The sequence below is a fragment of the Lissotriton helveticus genome, chromosome 5_1 (genome assembly GCF_964261635.1).
Source record: "Lissotriton helveticus chromosome 5_1, aLisHel1.1, whole genome shotgun sequence".
Classification (NCBI taxonomy): Eukaryota; Metazoa; Chordata; class Amphibia; order Caudata; family Salamandridae; genus Lissotriton; species Lissotriton helveticus.
Window position 1 is genome coordinate 1,683,005,735 of NC_136065.1, and position 22,898 is coordinate 1,683,028,632.

Sequence of the window (22,898 nt, forward strand, 5' to 3'; positions counted from 1 at the left end):
ACTTTCTGTGAAACCTTGAGGAGCGCGTGTGAACATATAGCTCCTTCCATTTAAACAAAATCCGAAAAGGAACTGGCTGTCTGGATGAATAGGAACACTGAAAAATGCGTTCTTGAGGTCTATGACAGTGAAGAACGTGGCTTCGGAATCAATGGCCGTTAATAGGGAAGAGATGTCTGGGACAACTGGGTACTGCGGAATAATACACTTATTAAGCTCTCGTAGGTCAATCACTAATCGATATACTGGGGGTGCATTTGGATCAGTACGTTTCATGACTGGAATGATCGGAGAATTACATACGTTGGAGTCAGTTTCTACAACTACTCCTTGAGCAATAAGCTCGTCAATAATTTTGGATAAGGCTGCTACAGCCTCAGGTGGCAATCTGTACTGTCTGATTCGTGGTAACACTACACCTGGCTTGAGAGTCACACGATAGGGTGTGATTTGCATGTAACCTACATCAGTTGGACCTTGCGCCCATAGATGCTGTGGAACATTAGACAGTCTTGAATCAAAATCTCGTAATACATAGTGACCCTTAAAGTCACGTAGGAACAATCGTATTCCCTCTGGGGAACAGCATATAACTGCACCTAACTCTTTCAGTGTTTTAATGCCTAATAAATTTTCTGGACATGACTTAGTAAGTAACAGATCAGTAGTGCGGGACAATGGACCTACTTCTAGAGTAACTGGCTTTGAAATCTCATTTACGATAGGTTTTCCTGAAAATCCAAGGGAAACATTTCTTGAGCCTGAGAGCGGAGCCCCTGGAACTTCGGCGTGACTAATTGTGGTCCTACTTGCCCCTGTATCAATCAAAAACTTTCTGTCTTTCCCTAATACTTGACTGTGAACATAGGGACCTTCTTGATCTACAGGTATCTCGATGAGAGGCAAGCCTACCTCCCTCTCTAGGCTGTTTCATGAATACTGCTGGTACTCTGGATACTCAGACTGTGCATACTGGTACATCTGCTGTGTGACGTGCTGTGTTGCAGCGATAGGCTGCGGTGCTGTAACTGTCTGTGGTGCATTCTGTGGCTGAGGAATCTGGGAAACTTGTTCTTGTCTAGGCGGACGTGGTCTTTCTTTAGTCTTACCAGTAGCTATGTTGTGTTTCAGAACTGCACACTCATTTATAAAATGACCTGGCTGTTTACAATAATTGCAATTCCCTTTAACGGGAGCTGCAGGATGACTGGCTTGATTCGGACCCCTCTTCTGACTGTCTTGAGGAACAGATTGTGCAACTAGTACTTTCATTTTCGTGTCTTTCATACGTTTTCTCTCGTGTTCTTGTTCTTCCCTGATTCTATTCTGGTGGTATTGAAGCATCTGCAACATCTGGGACGGGGTATTAGCTTGCCAGGTACTTTCGACTTTCAGAACTCGATTTTTAATTTGTGGGCTTGAATTCTCGACTAATTTAGTAACAAAAAGGTGAGGGTATGACTCACTACTTGTCTTGAGGCCACTGTTAATGCTAAAACATTTTTCAAATCTAGAATAAAAATCACTAATATCCTCATCTTGTTTCTGTTTACAGGCTGAGATTGCATCCCAGTCTTCTTTTCTAGTTGTCAATAATCTGGGTAAAACTTGTATTAATAATTCCGGTAATTCTTTACATTTATCTCCAAGACCGGTACCTGGTACTCGTGCCTTATCTTCAGCTTCTAGAACTGCCCAATCGATCTTTTTCTCTCCCACCTCCCATTCTTTTTCCTTGAGCTTTTCATACACCCCTGCGGGCAGCAGAACCTTTAACATTTTAATTATATCTGGATACGTGTATTCTCCCATACGGAGCATGTCTTTTAATTCTCTATGGAACCCTGCTGGATCTTTATCATGACAGGGAATTAATTTCTTCATCTCTAGGAGTTCCATCTTTGTAATCGGAGTGTAAACAAACACTCGTTCTAGTTCGCCACCCGTTCCTCTGACTGGGTGGACTTCTCGTAACGGATTCTGTCTCTCCATGTAAAATGGTTTACTTTCTGGGGGTGAGACTTGAACAAAATGCGGGTTCAAAAACGTTCTATATTTGTGGCGCTGTTCTAGAATGACACTAATTAAGTCGGTACCTAGACCTTTCCATCTATACTGGAGTAACTCGTTCAGGACATCATGTAACGGACCTGGATCAGAGTGTTGACCCTCATACAAAGTAATGAGGTGCTGAATCATATACATACCCACCAGTCGTTGTTCGGCTGGGGGCAGTTTCAGAAACATTTGTGCCACTATTTCGTCTGGAAAAGTGGTAGAATCAGTAATCCATCGGACTGCTGATCGGGCTAGTTCTTGTTCATGCATGGTACTTAACTCACTGTAACCGATTCGTGATTTCAAAATGTGATCGGTAGCTTGAAATACTTGTTCTAGAGAACCTTGTTCTGGTGCTGGATGATGGAAAGTAGACTTGTGTTCTAGGCGTAAATGGCGATCTGGAAATCTAGATTTTCCTACATACGCTATTCTGGCGGGATTCTCGTCCTCTACCTCTTCAGTATCAGAGTTACTTTCTTTCTCGCTTACTTGTGCTGCTTTACGTTGTTCGTGTATCTTCATTATTTCTCTACGGATTTTCTTGTACATACTCTCCATAGCACCGACCGTCTTGTGCTTACCCTCGGCTATATTATCACTCCACCTTGTCAGGGTTCTCATTTCGGCTTGATCTTTAGACGGGTAATCTTGTTCTCTTATTAGACAATTGATCAGAAACTTTAATATCATGAGCTGGATCTCGGCTTTCCTTTGAGACATGGCCTCGCTAATGCTTTCTGGATCATCCCCTGTACGGATGAAACGATATATTCTGTCTAGATCTTCTTTCATATTCGGTAAGGTGACTAGATACTCGGCCACCTTTCTTACGCGGAATGAATATAAAACCATATTATCCTCGCCTGGGACTGGATCATAGCCGCATTCGGCAAGGGATTTTCTTATTTCTGCTACAGTCTGATGTCTGGGCGTACGCTGTGACGCTTGTGCATGTAATTCGGCTGTCGTTAAACGCTTGTGTGGCGGCGGGGTTTGAGGAGTACCTCCCCCTGCGGCCCCTAAACTAGAGTCGTCTATTGAGGCTCTTCGTCCTGGCAGAGTGGGAAATGGAAATGTAGGCTGGACTTGTATGGCGGGCTGGACCGGGGGTACCGTAACAGGTACTCCGGTGTCTGGAGGAGCGGGAAGTGCCTGATTTACAGGGACTGGTGGAGCGCGAACAGGATTTGCATAGTCTGGGACTGTGTCATCCAAATAGGACGAAATAAAAATATCAGCTGCGGTCTGTTTGTGACGTAGCTTGGTCGGAACTAATGGTGGCGGGAAATTACTGGATGCCTCTGGGGTCGTTTTTGGCAAGCCCTCGGCAAGAAGAGGATACATACCCTTAATAAGGGCATTTCTCTGTCTGTCTGACTGTTCGGCTTTGACTTGTTCACCTATCTCGATTAGTTCTTTTTCTTGTGCTCGTTCTAAGGATTCTCTACTTAATTCTGACTTTCTGATTTCCTTTTCAGTTCTTTTATGAGCTTCTTTGCGCCATAACTCGATGGCATCTTTCTGTGACTGTCTGGCCTTCTTTTTCCATAATGCTTCTTCTACTCGCATGATGCATTCGGCATCCCATGTACCCGATACGGGCCATCTATACTTTTCTTCTAACTGTTTGGTATACTCTACCCATAAATCTAGATACAATATGGCGCTTATGCCATGCTTCTGATACATAAAATGACCTGGACTGTCCCTAGGCGGAACTGGAACTGCTGCTTCCAGCAGACCCTTTCTGGTTTTTAGCTGACGTAATTTCGAAAAGAGCGGCATGACTGAACTATAATCTAGACACAATACAATACACAATAAACACGATACTTATTCCCCATTCATACCACGACATTAAAATACATGAAGAACATTTAAAAATAACAGTTCGAACAGAATACTACCTGGAATACGGAACACAAAATACATGAATTTTCTCGAGAACAGAACTGACTAGAACAGGAACTAGATGCACTGCTGAAACAGTACGAAACTTACCGGTCTCATACAGAGACACGTCAGGACCCGCATCCACCGAAGTGGACACTTCGTTTGTGGGTCTGTGTACCACCAACCCACGGACCAGAGTCAATTAAATTGACCCTGTCTAGATACCACCCCAGTAACGGTACTCACCGGGCAGCAAGAACGGAAGGCCTCGGACTGGACTGGACTGCTACGACGACGGACGACGAACTTCGGACTTCAGTTACGGGTGGGCCTCCGGATACCTCGGACCTTGGACTCTCGACTTGGGCTCTGGTCGGGACTCGCCGCGTTCCTCCACCGTCTCGTTTGGATGCTGGACCGCCTCCTCCGTCTCCTCCGTGGGCCTGAGGGATACTTGAAGCAGAAATATCTGCCGGTGCGCAGAAGAGTTCCGTCACGACTGCAGAGGGTCAGGGGTCGGCGTGGCTTCACCGACGCGTGGGGAAAGGGCAGGTCCCTATTCGGGCGCCATTATGTGGTAAATAAATAAATAATACCCTATTTTTGAATGCATAAATGAATAACAGATAGCTCAATAAATAAGAGTCAAAATTCGAGGTAGTAGGAGTTTTGCAGGTTTATTACAGCATAAAGGACAGGAACAGGACAACCTGCATAGGAATAGGATGGCAGGGCCCAGCAGCGCTGCTGGTGTCAGGATCGGGACAAGGAAAAGGATGACTTTTTTAATAACAGTGCATGAGCATATATACATAACGCAAACACATATCATTACATTGCAATAGGCGTAGCAGTGGGTGGAGCAGAAGGTGTGACGCGTAGCAGTCGCGAAAGATAAGGGTGAAAAAGAGGTGTAACAGGGCGTATACATAGACATGTGATGCAAACGTAACAGAATATGTCATGAATGGGGCGGAAACCATGGAGGGGGCTACCTAAGGAGCCGGGACCTCTAACCTGATGGTGCGCGCAAACTAGCAATGACGTATCACTAGGAGAAGCTGGGGGCTATGAACTCTGTGCTAGGAGCAGAGACTGAAGTCTGGAGAGTCAGGGCGACATGTACCTAAGGAGTATCTAGTATCTGATGTTTAGAGAACATGTTGATATAAACTAGAAGTTAGGAGGGGAAAGGCTAACTTGATTCTAAGACTGGACCATGCATTATTCTACATGTAGTGCGTGATGAAGAATATTAAATGACCATTAAATGCAGTATTTCTCTAACGTGGAGACGTGAAGGCTAGACAATGACGGAAACTATCGATGCGATTCAGTAGCTTTAGGAATGCAGAGAAGGAGGACTGAACTGATAACTGGAATCATAACATATTCTTGGCAGACTCAGAGGCTGAGCCAGGGTGAGCCGGGCACTGCGAGGCAGGAAGTAAGTGAAGGGTCGAGGATACAGGTGGGGGCTGTATCTCTCCTCAGCGAAGTTTCAGGAGACAGGAGCTGAATCTGATGTCCGGGCCCTTTTGAGACCTAGAAACGGGGACTTTACAATGGAATAACGTGCACACTGAGAAACGTGGCAACGTAGCTTTACATAGGCCTGATATACGTAGTATTCACGAGAACTGGAAACTGACATACTAGAGGTGGACACAACTATAATTGCGTCTTGAATCGAACATGGGGAATGCATATGCATATTTAATCATGCACACATAACATATGATGGATGACACGTAGGGACACAGAACATGGCAAAATTTACTTTTCCACACCAGGATGCTTGTTTCCGGTCCATGGAAGACATGGCTTGGCAGTTCGGGTTGGACTTTTCCCATGAGGCACATGGTCAGACTGATTTGCATATAGCCATGTCTGAAATGGGGTGGCTGAGTGGGCTAAAGAATGGTGATGGGTTAAACCCAGATCAGTTGACTGGGGGTGAGTGTTTGATTTGCTCAAACGCTCCGTCCATCATCCCCTTTTGTATAGCTTTGTTCGCCCTAAGTGTGGCAGGGTATGCTCAGACGTGAGTCCCTTGCTCCCTTGGCCACTGGATTCAAGATAGCCTGGCTGATGAGGATTATGAATCCGAAACCGGTCCCAGGATGCTTGTTTCCGGTCCATGGAAGACATGGCTTGGCAGTTCGGGCTGGACTGTTCCCATGAGGCACAGGGTCAGACTGATTTGCATATAGCCATGTCTGAAATGGGATGGCTGAGTGGGCTAAAGAATGGTGATGAATTAAACCCAGATCAGTTGACTGGGGGTGAGTGTTTGATTTGCTCAAACGCTCCGTCCATCATCCCCTTTTGTATCGCCTTATAAATGAAGACAACTTAAAATGTGAGAGCACCGAAAGAGAGATGTTGCTTGATCTTAAAAAAAAATAGGAAGGAGGGTGCACAGCAAATGTGAGTGAATATGCGGGAAAAGTTAATCAGTTGGGTGCACTCCTTGGAGGCGTTTCCGTCCAAACGCCTGAATAATAATCCAAAGAAGTAGTGTGCGCATAGGACATGCGGGTACATCCCAGGGAGGCACACCGGGGTGGTTCAAAGAAAATGATTCCAATGTTTTAAACTTGGTTGTTTATTTTCATTTAAAGTATTTTCTCCATGATATTGTCGTCATATCAATGAAATTTCATGGTATACGATCCATAATGAGTATACTCTACACAAGCTCATCGGAGCTTGTGTAGAGTATACTCATTATGGATCGTATACCATGACCATGGCCCCTGGAGGACCCTGGATAGTAACTGTACTGTGGAGCACTAAGCTCCAGTAATGAATTGAAATGTCATGTTTGACAGAAAGCTATGTAACCAGGACCAGGCCTGGGCATCGATCCCTGTGGCTCTTAACCTATCAAGAAACAACTGATGAATAATGGCCACTGAGAGTTCTAATAACATTAGTGCTGCTGGCAGGTTGGTATCTGCATGTTGGTGCAGATCTAATGCTAGAATCACTCCTGAAGGCGTGTTAACCAGCCCTAACCCTCGTGTACGTGCAGAAACAAACATGGAGAGGATGCAGCAACCATTCAATTCAAATGTTATTGTTTGATTACTAAAAATCATAACAAAAGGTTAAAACCATATGACTACCATAAAAACAGTGTCTGCAAAAAACTGCTCTCTATTAAAGTTTTGTCAAGTAAGAAAGTTGGGATATAGGCTGGTAATCGGACATTACTGGATCCAGGAGGGCTTTCTTCAACAACTGGGAACTGCGGTGACTTTAAACTCTTGATGGACTCTGCTTGTTGAGGGCGGATACCAGTTTACAGAGATGTCTAAGAATTCTTGCAGACACCGAGTGTTTAGGAGAACTAGATCATTTCTTTCACTCATTTTTGAAGGAAGACATCATCAGTTAATATTGGTGAAATTACTTTCACTGAATAGTTCTGAATAGTGCTCACTTCAATTTCCTCCACCTTAGCAGAGCTACAGACAGTCGGGCTTATACAGTTATTACAGTAGGCTGTTTCCCCACTAGTGTGAAAAGAGACAATGGACACATTCTCCATTTGTTTACAGGGATTTACTTGAGTTTCTTTGATATAGAAGAAGATAACTGGTCTTGCAGATGTGACATATCCTACGAGATAAGCCAAATAGGCAGTCTGTTCATCTTCAGCATAGACCTATGTGTAATTTGCAGGTTCCAAGTTTAAATCCAGGAAGAAACTGGGTTCAACTGTCAGCCTCCCAAAGCGGAGAACATTAGTACCACTTATTTGGCACGTATTTTAGTGCATATAAATTCAACTAATATTGAGAGCAGGGGTTTAAAAGCTGGAATGAAGTTGAAAGTAGTCGGATATCACTGAAACGTAAGTACTGCTATTTCTATTTTATTTCTATTTGAGATCCTACATTCACAGAGTTTTCTGACTTCTATTGATGTTTATTCTCCGACCACCTTTGGAGATTTAGGTATGCATTTGAATGAACACATGGGTTGTAGCACAGCCTGTTTGTGTCATGGTCTTGGGGATGGAAACGAAAGATTGAACACTGCAAGGCACAGTCGGTTCTGATACTTTCATTTATTAAGTTCTAGATAGTTGCACTACAATCTGAGGACTAGACCCCACAAAAACGTTGGCTAAATCTTTCTAGTCACCTTGCATGATGCTGTTCCCTTTATCTTTATGTTCTAATTTAGGTACGTCAGTTTCAACAATAGGGCATGTCATAATTATGTCACATGTAACTATATAACCAGTTGCCAGTCTCTGCAGTTAGCAAACATATAGTCATGAATAATAGTTTCACCAGCCAAGCATTGTGTTCCTGCAGTGAGGAACGTCCGAGTTGTTGAAGACTCCTGTAAACCTCATAAAAATTCCACACCGGACCTCATGAGATGTATTTGCTTGTAGCCCAGCAATGGGATTCAAAAATATTTTCAGGTTTTAGCTGTGTTCTAGATCTAGAATGTGAAAGCCTACTGCTTTGACACCACTTGGGTATGCTTTTATTTTGTATGTAAGCAGAGCTGTTATAGGTATAGAGGAGCTTGTCTCCAGTATGTGTCAAATTCTTAATTACTGCCCATTCCACTCACTCCCTTTTCGCTGCAGATCTTGGAAAAGATGCGACCAACGGAACAGAAGCTTAAGTACCAGATCGATAAGCTAGTGCGAGCGGCCATCACCGGCAGTGGGGGTGAGTAGGCTGTGGGGGGGGGGGGGGGGGAGTTCTTTTCGTTCTAACACTCCAGGTCCTCCTGATAAAAGGTCTAAATATTTCCTGCCGCCACACCTTTGCAAGCTCCATAACACAAATTCTCTTAAACATGTAGCTTTGGGGTTACCCACTCTCTGATATATGAATCTGGGTGTGATAGAAACTAATTATTTGTTTGAAATGTCTTTATGTCCTTTATATTTGCATTAATGCTGGCCAAAAACCCAACAACTTTTTTGTGTTTTGGAAACCATTTAAATTATTCTGTTGTTGCTTCACCACTCTTAGAAAGAGTGAAGAAGCCTGCTTTTTTTCTAGCCACTTTCACTCTGTTGTTCCCTTCTAGTTGAGACACAATAGCAGACAGGATGTACTAGGGAGGATTGCGCCAAGATGGCATAGGGAATAAGATTGAGCTTCTCCCCCTCTTTTTTTTAGTTGTAATCCACCTCTGCTGGTTATGGTTGCAAATAGCACCAAGACAACTTTTTAGGTAGGAAACGAAAAATGGCTTTTAAATTCCGATAGTTCATGGTAAGCCTAGCCTGTCGCGATCCCTACAGTTTGGTGAAAAATGCGTTGTTATTGGTATTCATGGGTCCGGTAAGTTAAGGAATTTTTCAAAAGATTGCTCTCCCAGGTTCACTGCAGAAGGGTTCCTGCATGGACCCGGTGATTCTGTTGGCTCTGTCTGATCCCCCTGGAAAACCACATATTGTCAAAAAGGTAGTTCATAATCATGTCACATGAACCCAGGAGGCCTAATGCTTTTAAAACCACCATACTGTGTCAATGTACATGTGCTTCAATGCCAGCATACTTTCTGGGGCCATATCGTTGTGCCCTTTGAGGTAAACGCTGGATATGGAGTAGGCCCTTTTGAGTGCCTGCCAGGGGAAATAAACTTTTATTGTACAAGGAGCTTGGACTTATTAGATGGAGCAAGCCATCCCGAGTCTGGAACGTTCTATGCGATCATTTTTGCTTTTATGATTTATATAACTGCTTTATGTTATGATTGCTCCCTTATACTAAAGTTCAGTTCCCAGTTGGAACTGCTAAAAGCTAGGGGTTCCATTTGGGGCCCAATTCCTTGGTGTCCCTTTCACCATACATCGTCGTCTGGAATGACCGTTTTTAAGATGCAGGCTCCAAATACGTATTTTTTTCATTTTTATTTTTTTAAAGTTTTCGAAAAACGTTATTAGATTTCAAGCACAGTACATCAATGCAATTACATTCGAGCAATATTTTCTGACATAGTAATGCAAATGTTGGCGTCTTCCCGTGCATAGCAGTTCACTTTGATAAAGAAGAACATATTGTAAAAAAGTCTGAACTTTTACCCTCCCACCCCCTTGCTGAGCATAGCATATATTAACAGAAGTTAAAGAACATTGTCTATAGTAAGCATAAATCTCAAAGTCCATATCAGAGTCCATGAGCAGTAAACCACAAGGCTCACAGTCAGAAGGTGTCCCATCACAGTTCTTGTGGATATGTTAACCCCAGAGCGCCTGAAACCAGTGGACATCCTGAAGCCCTATAGTCCGACCCAGGTGCAGAGTGACCCAGACGACTCCGATTATATCACTGTTGGGGCTATAGCCGATGTGACCTGCCTGGATGCCATATTAGAAAGTCAAACAGTGGGCAGCCGTGTGTTCCTATCCATGGCGTCCAAACTACCAGACTCTCCTTCTTCTTCCGGTAGCTGTCGAAGAAGATAGGACGATAGTGGCCCCCAAATATCCTTCGGTCTCGACCGCAGAGGGAGTAGCTCTGCATATTCCTGCAATTGTTCTTGCCAAGTGGACATGGTGGTGATCCAGCATTTGAACTTGGGGGCGCGCCCCCGACCCCACCTGCATGCAACCAATCTTTTCGCTAGCAGGAGACTTATTGCAAGGAACTTTTTATGAGCCGTGACTACCGGTTGTATCAAACCTAATAAGGCTATCATAGGGCAGGGGTCAATGTCTGCGTTTAGCATATCAGATAGGCCCTTAAACACCTCTGTCCAGTATTCAGATAGGCCCTTAAACACCTCTGTCCAGTATTCAGCAACTTGAGGGCAGGCCCAAGCTAAGTGAATGAAATCTGCTCCTGTAGCCCCACAACGTGTGCAACAGTCAGTGTCTCTTAAGTGGAATTTATGTAGCTTAGCAGGCGTGTGATAAACGCAATGTAGGAATTTGTAATGTATCAGGCGTAGTCTGTTATTACCTGAAATAGCGTTGGTTTGTGTGCAGCTAATCTCCCATTGCTCGTCTGTAAGAGGTGTAGCTAGATCTTCGTCCCATTCCAGACAGACCTTTAGTGGGGCAGCTATGGGGGTGTTCTGAACATGTTTATAAAGTAGTGATAGAACATGGCGTGGGGTTTCCACCTGTAAGATGGCATGCAGAGGCACAAAAATTTCCAGTTCCTCTGGGAAAGAGGGGGTGATCGCTCGGACTCCCTGCCTAATGCGAGTATATAAAAAGGTGTCCATCACTGAGGGTGATCGTTCCCCAAAGAACTGCTCATTAGTGCAGAATCTGCTCTGCAGATATAAGTTGCCCCAGCAGCGAAGTTCCAAGTCTGTAAGTAGTTTTCAAAAGATCGCTGTAAGTAGTTTTCAACAGGCGGGGGTCGTTTGCCAAGGGCTCTCTGGGCGAGTAAAAGAACGAGGTGTCCATGGCTTGGGCTAGGCGGTGCCAGGCCATAGTTGTGCAGTCCACCGTGGATGGATCCGATTTCCTGTGCCCTACATGTGTGTATATGTACCCAGTCTTGACTAGTGGGGCCATATGTCCATCTTCAACGGCCAGGTGAGCCATGTATGGTGGTGGGTGGAACCAGTAGACGGCAAAGTGTGCTTGGGCGCAGTGATGGTATCTTTCGAAGTTGGGGACCTCAAATCCCCCCTGGTGAAACGGTAGCATGAGTGTGTCAAGGCTAATCCGTGCTTGTTTCCCCCCCCCCCAAATTAGTCTTGCAGTTGCGTCTTCAGCGTGTTGAAGAAGAACCGGCCTGGGTCATACGATATGTTGACAAAGAGGTACAATAGTTTAGGTAGAATCACCATTTTGATGAGAGCAACACGTCCCGCCATTGAGAGTGGGAGACGCAGCCACCTAGTAATGCAGTCTGTTATCTTATCGATCGCCGTACCGTAGTTAGCCCTCATCATGGTATCCTTTCGTCTAGTAATTCGAACGCCCAGATATTTCAGTTCGTCCATCTCCCATTGAAGGGGGAAGTCGAGCTGGTACACTCCTCCTGGGCACGCTTGGACTATATTTTCATATCTGCAGGAATGACCCATTGGATAAAAAATGCATCCCACCTAGCCCGCACCTACTCGGATCACTCCCCGGTCCTGTTGGAGCTCCAGGTTTTTTTTACCGTAACATGTCTTTTGTCTCCAGTGTCACAACGGTATGGGAGGCATTCAAAGTCACTGTTCGCGGGTGGTGCATTGCCAAGGGAGGAGGGATTCTTAAATCACTACGGAATGACTTACATACAATGGAGAAAGAATTACGTGCGCTCGAGTGTAGCATTGCTCAAACTCCGGGCGACAAAACGCTTCAGGCCCAAAATGCGAGAGAAACTAACTGACTATACGACAGTTGCAGACAGGGAATGTAAATTTTTGGGGAAGCCCATCACCGCACGCATTTACGGGGAGGGAGATAGACCGGGGCGTGCTCTGGCTAATTCGGTTCGGCCACCTACATTTGCCAATTACATTACTGAAATCCAAGATGCTCAAGGTACACTATGTCGGAATCTTCCCGAACAACTCTGAATTTTCTGGGAGTACTATCGGACCCTTTACTCCTCTCATAGAATAGAACCGCTCGACTTGTCCGCTTAAAGATGTGGCTCTGGCCTGGCTGGGTGATACCCAGGAAAAATTCCTGCACTTGGAATTGGAATTAGACGAAATTACGGAGGCAATCATGGCTATGTGCTCTGGTAAAGCCCCCTGGTCTGACGGCCTTCCGATAGATTTTTATAAAACCTTTGCTCCTATTTTAGCCCCTATATTAAAACAGGTATTTTATGCGGCGCTAGAAGAGGGCAGCCTCCCTCGCACTTTGCGTGAAGCACTCATAACTTCCCTTCTCAAACCCGACAAATCTCCTACCCACTGCGACTCCTACCGCCCGTTGTCCTTACTAAGTTGTGACACTAAGATCTTAGCTAAAGTACTGGCGACGCGCCACAACCTCCTCATGGAGCGCCTGGTCCTACCAGATCAGGCGGGGTTTGTACCCATTCGTTCCACCTGCCATAATTTGCGCACCCTCCATGCAGTGTTGCAAGACATTGATCCACATTGCGAGGCTGTGGCTTTTTTTTAGATGCCACCAAGGCTTTTGATTAGCTTGAATGGGACTACCTATTTGGCACTTTGCAGTACATGGGAATGCCCTTCAGTTTCATAGAATGGGTGAAGTTGCTATATTATCGCCCTACAGCAACTGTGCTGATCAACGGAGCCAGGTCCACCCCCTTTGATATTCAGAGAGGGACACGTCAAGGATGCCCCCTTTCCCTGATTCTTTTCGCGATCGCCATCGAGCCCCTGGCCGCGAAGCTTCGTCAGAGACATAACTATAACTATCGTGCTCTCATTTATCCCAATAGACAACTGCTAGTCTCTCTTTATGCGGACGATATGACGCTGTACATTTAAAAAAAAAAGCGACAATTTAAATCCAGTATTACGTGAAATTACTAAGTTCCAAATATGTATTTTTATTTATTTTATTCTCTCAGGGCACCATAGTAGGCATTATATCTGACCTCATCAAAGATACTAAGACTGATTTATTTCTTAAACCTGTCTTTAGGAACTTTAACTGCACAACCATAGTGTGAGCATGGGTTACCAGATCCTCCTGTAGTTTTGAACTGAACTCAGACGCTTGGCTCCCTAAAATTTCTCCAGTGATTTTACTGATCTAGGGTACTTGGTTTTTTTTGTTTTTTTTATTGCATTTTACCAGTAGTACTTCACATATTTGAGTGTTCCATGTCTAGTAGTCCATGATCATCATACATGCAGTTAAGTGTAACAGGCATCTATGGCTCCCGCCTCCTCAGCTTCCATTCAGGGACCAGCGCAGGCAAGGCAGTGGCTTGTTAGTGATGACAGAAATATATTTTTTATGAGGAAAAGATAATCGCTCCGCCAGTGGAATTTAAGCATGTTAAAGTAACAGCAATGAGTAAAAAGTGAACAAATATGAGAGATGCAAATGGAGTACGTTTTTTGAATCTATTGCCGAGGTCGGCACAATCAAACTGTGCGATTGGTTGGGGTGAAATGTCGCCCCATTGTTTCAGTGAAAAGAGAAAAGGAACATTAGAACAGTAACCCCTGCCTGGCCCGGTAATGGAGAGATGTGTACCGTGAATGATGGAAATGCATCACGTATACTAGTGACCGCAGCCCAACTAGTCTGCTTCTTTCAGCTCACTTCTGGGGTGCAGCTTGGATGGCACCACAGTGGGTGGTTACTGTGTGTCAAGTGTAATTCAACGGGGCATGCTGTGTGTGTCTACAACATGGATCCTTTAGTTCGCTCCAGAGGTCCAATATGTGGACTAGGATCCATGTTTGTGTGGTTGGATTTTGGTTTTCTACTAGAAGATCAGCAGATGGGATTTCAGCTCTGTGCGTTGCCCACCATTGAACCCGGAGCCATTGAGGTGGGATGGTGGGGTTAGATGCAGGGAGGTGCATTACAATCTTTTTGTCTGCCACTTCTGCCCCATTGGCCAATACATTATGCTTATCAACATTGTAGTAGATTCAAATTCTTGAAGTCACCTGGCCCAAGACAACATCAGCCCCTTTTTACGAATTCCCTTCTTAATAAGTCATAATTTATAATGATTAGTACTAAAAGGTCTGCTATTGAAAAGGTGGCATAGCATGTGTTGCATACTCAAACTCTAAAGGCAGATGGACTCAAGCAGCCTGCAAAGCCAATTTGTTTCTGAGACGGCAGTATGCTCAGTCTGCAGCCTTTATAGAACAAGCATTTGCAATGCAATAGATCTCGCATTTACGAAACTCTCAAAAATGCGAGACCTATTGCATTGTAAATGGTTGTTTGCAAAAGCGCCTCAAGACACCCTTTCAGTTTAATGGCGCCCTTGCCCCTTTCTTTAGACACGGCTCGTCTAAAGAAAGGAGTGTGACTGCCATTAATGTGACAGTGCGGCATGGGGTGATTTACAAACAAAAGTTAAATAAAAAATAGGGGGGGGGAGGCTGCAGCCATGTTCGGCGCCGCAAAGCGGCCACAACTAAATCAAAGGCGCAGCTGCCTCTGTGGCGTGCTGTGTTATAAGAAAAATAAATGAAGCCTCACGAACGAGCATGGTGAAAAGCATTGAACAAAATACAAAGCACCAACCCACGTAACAGGGGATGTCCTCATGGGAGGTTACAAATGAAGACAAGGCGGTACTAAGGAGGTACTAACAAGTCTATTAACAAATTAGAAGCCAACATTATCCAATGACAATGACACAAGCCAATGAAAAATGATGGTTGGCTTTTCAAGTCCATACCTCAATATAGCATGCCTCGCAGAGCAGCGCATGCGCTGCCCAGGCTCAACCTAAAAACAACCACTTTCCTAGAGCTGAAGATGCTCCTACATTGAGACAATGTACTTGTGATTCGTTACGTAACATGAAAAGATAACTCTTGATAAATGTTTCACCATTTTACACAGTTTTCCTATACTGGTATTTAAAGCTATCCATTACACAAGTATATGAAGATTAAATCAAAAAGCACTCTATCAAAATAAAAAAAAAGATAAATGATATATGTCTGCTGCCTATCGTGATCACTGTGACGAGCGAGAGGAAGGGCTGAGGAGTGTATGGGAACTGTTGAAGGAAGTGGGCAATGTGTGGAGGGTTAGGGAGCAGTCCCTGCTGAGGAGAAAGGTGGTCTGCAGAGGTACAGGGAGAGGGTGTTGAAGGGAGGGAGCTTCACATGATTCTGGGAGGGGCAAGGCATGCAGTGACTCCTGATTATGTAGGAGTAGCAGGAACTGCTGAAGAGAAGGCAAGTAGAGAAGGATCTGGTGAATAGTCCTGGTCTAAATAGTTTGTCATGGCCCATTGACTATTTTGATGACCCACTTCAAACCCCTCAGATCTCCTTAATTGGGAATGTTGTAACAGCACAAGGAAATTCTGCACAATGAGTATGCCTAATCAACAGATGTATTAAATATTTTTTTTAACTTGCAAGTACAGGTTCTGGATTTGAATATCAAAAATATTTGAGTTCTTCAAAACTCAAATTGTACAAAATTCAGTTGATTAAATTTCAACACGCTTCGTTTGTACCAGGCCCATGTACTACTGAGGGAAGGGATATAGTTCAGCCAGATCTGAAAGGGAGGGCACAGGAAGAATATTGTCCCCATTGCTGGTTAACTGCTCCATTCTTTATTACAGGAGAAAACGACCCACTTCGATTTAAGCCAAATCCAGACAACATGACGAGCAAGGTAGGATGTGTTGAGAAAAAGGGCAAAGTCCTTTGGGGTGTAGAGTGCAGGACGGGGCTAAGCCGTGCAGAGAAAAGCCCAATGAAAAATGACGGGGCTAAGCCCTGTGGGAGAAAAAGTCCAGTACCCTGAGTGATTATACGGGTCGATACTAGGAAAATGTTCCAGAACACTAGTGGAAGGGAAGGGCTAGGTCCTTAAAGGAGAAGGAACAAAGCCCTCGAAAGGGTAAGGGATGTGAACCCTTGACTGTGGATGAGGGGCTGAAGACTGGAAGGGTAGGTGTACGAGCCTATAGGGAGCTGGACCAAAGTCATGGAAGTTGGGCAGGGGCAGTAGTGAATCACTTTCTATTTGTGATACTTTTTTTGTTGTTGTTTTTTTTTTTGTAGCTCAATGAATCTGATGAGGAAGATGAAGGTGGCACTAACGAAGCTGGCAAAAAATCATCTGGGAAGTTCCGAAAATATATCCCCCCACGTTTAGCCCCAGTACATTATGGTATGTTCCCAACTAACCACACCAATTAACTTTTAGTAAATGTAGCTGCACCCACAGGTACGATTTATATTTTTTAAGCCAGCCATTAGCCAGACTTATTAAACTAGTTTGACAGTGTTGTGGACTGAAGCACTCGCTTCCGGGGTCTGTGTGTAACATGCTGCCTGCAAGTTTCAAACCTGGTGAAATCGAAGCGAGCAAGTTACCAGCTGAGCTAAGATCCATGTGTGCTTTTCAAGTTTCTAGATTCTGAACCCAGTGAAATATGTCAGTGGATTAATGTGTCTTGCAGAGAATTGTGGGTTTCCCTGTAACAGTGGTGTGGAGAGCGGAAGCCACAGGAGTGTGGGTTTACTTATGTGAAATGATTCGGTGACTGGTGTAATAACTCTAACCATCTCTTGGGTGATCCGCCAGATGACACGGAGGCAGAACGTGAAAAAAAGGTGCTGGATCGTGCCAAGAAGCGGGCGCTGAGCAGCTCGGTGATCCGTGAGCTCCAGGAACAGTACTCCGAGGCTCCTGAGGAGATCCGTGAGGGGCGGAGCTATCACATGATGCAGCAGGGCAAGGACGACCTTCACAGGTGAGGAGATGGGAGTAGAGATGGGCCTCTGGTGAGTGAGGACCATGGTCAGGAGCACAGATGACTGCAGAGTGGAGGGGTGCCCAGGTCAGTGAGGATGTGGTGGAGGAGGGAGCTTTACTGGTGAAGGTTGGGAGCAAGGAATAGAGAGGGCGAGAGCAGTGCTGGGACTGGAGAATGAAAGAGCAGTATAGGGGACTGAGTAAGTGAATTAGAGGGAGAAGCTGTAGAGGTGATTGATGGATTAAAGCACTTAATAGATGCTTCAATCAGCCGCAGGAGCTACATATGTGAATGAGGGAGCAGGGAGTTGTTGAGGCGAGAACAGCATAGTACCTGTTGTTGCGGTGGGTGGGTAGCAGAGGGAACTCACAGGCTGAGACAGAGCCTCCATATTATGCATGCACTTCCTGCTTTGTCTATCTCCCCCCCGTCTTCTGTCTCCCGTGTCCACAGGTTATTCTCTCCTCCATTCTGTGCCTTCTTTCTCCTGCATACCAGTCTTTCCTTCTTTATATCTAACTCTTCACTTCCTCCTTTCCATTCCCTTGTAGCCCTCATATTTTTTTTTCTCACTCCTTTCTCCCGCTCTTCTTGTTCCCTTTTCTTCATAATCACACCTCTTTCGCTGGGGCATCTTTCTCTCATTTTCTTTATTTTCTGCTGTAATCTTTGACTTTTTACCCTTTCCCCAATCCTTTTGACCCGGACCGATATTTGGCTGTTGCCACTTCTCTTTAGCTAGTACCCATCCATGATTCTTGCCTTTGCTCTTTAATCCTCGCCACTCCAGATATTTGTCCTTTGACCCTTCCTGCTTTATTCTTCCTACAAGTGACGTTTCCCCTCAATACTTGAACTCTATTTCCTCTTTTCTTTTGACCACCGTTTTGACCTTTGTTTTCTTTTTATTTTGAATCTGTACTTATTTGCTCTGCCTTCTTTTTGACCCTTCATTTTGAATGTTGCACCTTTCCTTTGACGTTTACTTTTCTACTCTTTAACTCTTTCTCCTATTACCTTTGCCTTGGCACTGCTCTTCTATATCCTTTGTGCTCCGGAAATTTTGGTGATCCTTAACTGGCCCTTTCCTTATGGCCCTTTGCTTATATTATGTGTTCCTTGGTTGTATGCTTTAATTCTTGTCCGATAACGCACATAGAACACGCTACGAAGAGTCTATGATGGTTCGGCTAAACATGACCCGGAAGGAGAAAATTCAGAAGAGGCGAGCCATGTCCATGACGTCTCAACTGCAATCACTGACACACTTCAGGGACATTAGTGCACTGACCGGTGGACCTGGAGGCCCAAGCGAGGTAAGAGTGGTGTAGAGATACCATTTAGTCAAAAACCAATAGTAAAACCAAAAAAAAGATTCTTGTACAAGGGCCACCAGTTTGTCAAAAGTTTTAGAAATTATGCACGTGGTTATGAGCTTCACTGTTTGAGGGAGATGACCCACATGGTGGTAAGCCAAAATACTGTAAAGGTTGACAACGTCACGTCAGACTTCTTTCAGAAGGAAAGAAAAAGCTTCGGACTGTTTTGAGGAGAGCAAAATAATATTGGCAAGGAGAAAAATTAATTGTTATTTATAAATTTTATATAGCGCGAACATGACCCAAGCAGGTATTAAAGCGCTTCACAGAAGAACAAGGATAACAGAAAGGGAGACAAGTAGATAAAACAACAATCTGAGAGTGCAGGATAAACGAGTAAACAAAAGTACCGAAGTATCGGAACACCACATAAATACAGTAAATGAGCATACGTGCGAGGAGGGAGATTTCAGTGAATATTTATCATTTGGACATCACCAAACAAAGTGTCTTGAATTATAGGTGCGGTTAGATGTAGCAAGTTTAAAGTTCTGTCCAGCCTTATCCTATATGTACAGAAAATGCAGGGAAAATGGCTAGATTAGAGTGTTCTCATGTAGAGAGAATGAGGAAAGAACTGTAATTGGGAAGTGCTGATGTAAGAAGATAATTGCCATGATGGCTGAATCAGGTCATCTTAAATTACCACCTCGGGTCATGACTGGTTTTATTCCTTTTTACTAGCTCTTGGCAGCAATTTCGGCTTCCACCTGCTACGACCTCGCCTTTAACTCTTAATTGTGAGGTTCCCGAAGGAAGTGTTCTAACCTCTTCATTGTATATGTTAGGCCTCTGGCAAGCTCCTCCACTCAAAAGGTATGAATTTCATTGTTCATGCTGATGATACCTAGCTTATTATTAGACTGTGCGTGAATACCTGTTGTCGGCTGCACAAGTCTAACAATGTTCAAGTTCAGACTAGGAGCAGAAAGGGGCCATTGGCTGAAACGTAGTGTAGATAAAACAGTATTTATCCGAAATCTGTTTGAAAACCAATGGCCTAGGCATAGGTAAACTACCAATGTCTGTAAAACCAGATTGTAACCTGGGGGTTAATTTGATTCCTGCCTCATCATGGCTATTCGAGTATCAACCTTGATTTCATCTTTTTCGTTTCATCAAGTGCGCTGCACAGTGGCCCCCTCAGCAGGCTCTTACAGAAGGGGAGGGTGTGGGTGGCAAGCAACACGTTGGACAGATATTCACCACCACCACACTGGGAGCAGGGATGATGCTATTTCAGACTAATCCTGAGGAACATTTCTACTTACTCTTTGGATCAGATAGACAGCAACTGTTTTAGCTTGACAATTCCAGAAGATCTACTAAGGTTCCTGTCAAACTCAATATTTTGACTTTCCTCAAGGACGTATATATGCAGTAACATTTCAAATGCTGAAGCACAGGGCTACATTAAAGCACTTGCCCCTTTTGTTCCTGGACTGATGAATCCATTATAGATATTCCTCAGATCTAGCAGCAAATATGTCAACAGTGCCAAGAATGTGAAACAAATGCAAGCCACCAGATCAGGATCTGACTTTCTTGAAGTTGGATCCCCCTGCAGATTTAGTAATTGTCTAAACCGCGAAAAAGAAGTATTGTAACTCTTCTTCAGCCAAAATTAGACGGAGTGTGAGATATGGCACTACTCCATTACAGCCCCAACAGTAATTAGTTTCATGGTATTGGTGGGGCATTTTTATTGTTCTTCATGGGAAATGGTGAGGAAATTTGCAGATGAAGTATCAAAAAGAAAAATTGCAGTATTTTCTGAAAGTCCTAAATGTACGCATGCTGGTGTTGACTCGATTATTAGTGCACTGGCGGACACAGTAGGTTTGGCAGCCTATGGATGCTGTCACCCCAATCCTATGAGAACATAATGGTTGGACTCGTTTAAATCCAGACTGGCATCAGCAAATCCTAAACCTCCCGTTCTACCGACACACAAAAGTTGATGTTTAGAATGTATTCAATAAGTTTATCCTCTGGCATTCGCTCAGGGTAGCATTCCAAGCTATAATTTAAAATTTTTATTCAACATGTGAGGGAGAGAGTAGTAAAACCTTGCAAAAATGAAGGCAATGCATCAAGGTGCTTTGTCATAAGCTAAAGGAGACCAACAAAAGAGTCCAGATCCATCTTGGAACCACGAGCAACCAACAATTGGACGAAGAAAGAAAAATTCTGATCGTTTGCACTGAAGTCTCTCTTTCCACATCTTTAACAGCGAGATCACACATGCGCCCTAGATCTGCAGAATATATATTTTCACATCTCTTCAAATCTCCAGAATGGCCTAAGATTGACGGTGCAAAAAGTTTTTATTTTCAATGCAAGATCCTTCTATTGAGCCTAGAACCAGTGCTGAGGGTGTTTTCCGCGTGCATGGTAGTGGTAGCAGCCCAGGTCAGAAGATAACACATTTATGTTTACCCCTAGCTAATGATTGGCATCTCAGAGGAAGTCCCAAAACGAAGCTGTAGCAAATCTTTCAGACACACTGGGACGACCAACACATGCTGGGACTCCATAGTAACTTTAACATGTCACCAGCCTTCCCGGTACGGATTATCCACTACTTCGAAACTGTGATACACCTGGAGCAGGCAAAAGTGTTTCTTTGGGAAGAAGACTCAGGGGATTGGTCAGATTTGGAATGCTGTGTGTCCAAGTGCCCTTTATCTCGAAATGAGTTGTTAACCGATGCAAGTTACCTTCCTGTTGGTTTCTAATCTCTTCCTTTCTTTCCAGGACTTTGTGCCAACTGTGAAAAAGAAGAAGACCACACATACACGTAAAGGGAAAAAGAAAGGTATGTTCTTCCCCTGCACTCTCACCACACTCATCTCGCCCAGTTCAGTCCTATCTCCATATTAATCCACTTTGAGTTGCCACCTACCTTGGCCATGCATCTTACACCAGATTAGCTCCTACCGGTCACCCCCATTGTATCCCTTTACTCCTACGCTTTCAATGAACACCAAACGCCTGTTGTAACTTCCACAAGCCGCCACTTTCCTCGATCCTGCCAGGGAATTATCAACTTCTTCCTTATTCACATAACAAATAAAATCTGCACACTGCTCGCCTCAGTTTACTGTACACAATCTCTCCCCTTTCTTCTCAAGTGATGTCTGAACACATGTATTTTTTTCCCCTCCTAGTCTCTAATATGTTTTTCCTGGTTTTGTCTCATTAGGTTTCCGGAAAAGAAGATAATCTTTTTTCCTCCTGTTGATAATTTGTTCCTAGAAATGTTCTGTACAATATACCTTTAATAATAAAAAATTAGGGCAGCTTGACTATAACCAAACTGCTTCAGAAAATGTATTGCGTATTGTTTCTTTGAGCAGTTTTGGGGAAGATGGAAAATATAAATATAATAGGATTCGATTCTATGATCTGTAAAACAAAAAATAAATTCTCTTGTCCTAGACTTCTTCATTACATTTGTAAATATTGAAAATCTCTGCTAGCATGCAGAACCATGGAACACTTTTAAAGTGGAGAGAAACGATCTCTTCAATTGAACAATAATGGATATCTTAAAATATTTTCTGTAATGCCTGCTTTAATAGATGTTAAAAAAGTAACTTTAAAGCAGCAGTTCAAACACATATGGCAATCATGCGGCTTCTCTATTTATTGTAGAAATTGTTTCCATAGCCTTGCAGCTTGCCATAGAGGGCACTACATAGCTATTGCTCAGTTGCAGAAAGTCCTCCAAGGAGCTCCACAGTCTCAGCAAGCAGCACGTTGACCGTTCATCCCTCGGTTATTTTTACATCTCAGTAAGTTTCCTGGCTCTGCGATTTCACTTTTTTTCTGTCTTGATTTCTTTCAGGAAACATTTCACTCAACGTTGGTTGCATTTTATCTCATACCAAAATAATGTTCTTGTTACTAAATATACATTTCAACTTATTCCCCACTTTTCATTCTTTCTCTGGAGTGGCTCTGTCACTGCAGGGCTACGCTGCTTTAGGGTTAAGCCACAAGGGGGCAATGCACCAGAGTGCCTGGCTACTAGAAGTTACTCCTCCAGAGGGCTGTGCCAAAGGACAGTCGTATTGCCAGGCTGCTGCTCTTGTAGTGCTCTTCTGGGGATTAGGTTGCCAGATGAACATGACTTCAGATATCCGCAGTTCCGTAAGGAACATGTTGTATGTGATAATGGATGTCTAGGAACACTGAATAGCCCATTGAGTCA

The 22,898-nt window shown here is 44.0% G+C and overlaps 1 protein-coding gene across 3 annotated transcripts in view; it reads left to right on the top strand.

Moving 5' to 3' along the window:
* The window catches only part of NGDN (neuroguidin), a 49,290-nt gene extending 27,276 nt beyond the window's left edge, over positions 1–22,014 (top strand). For all 3 annotated transcript variants that reach the window (XM_078644924.1, XM_078644925.1, XM_078644923.1), the window contains exons 5-11: positions 8,570–8,654; positions 16,161–16,213; positions 16,606–16,714; positions 17,132–17,300; positions 18,463–18,619; positions 21,440–21,500; positions 21,888–22,014. In XM_078644924.1, coding sequence (XP_078501050.1) covers positions 8,570–8,654; positions 16,161–16,213; positions 16,606–16,714; positions 17,132–17,300; positions 18,463–18,619; positions 21,440–21,500; positions 21,888–21,907 — 654 coding nt within the window. In that variant the 3' untranslated portion in view covers positions 21,908–22,014. The remainder of the gene's footprint in view (positions 1–8,569; positions 8,655–16,160; positions 16,214–16,605; positions 16,715–17,131; positions 17,301–18,462; positions 18,620–21,439; positions 21,501–21,887) is intronic.
* Positions 22,015–22,898: the final 884 nt, after the last annotated feature.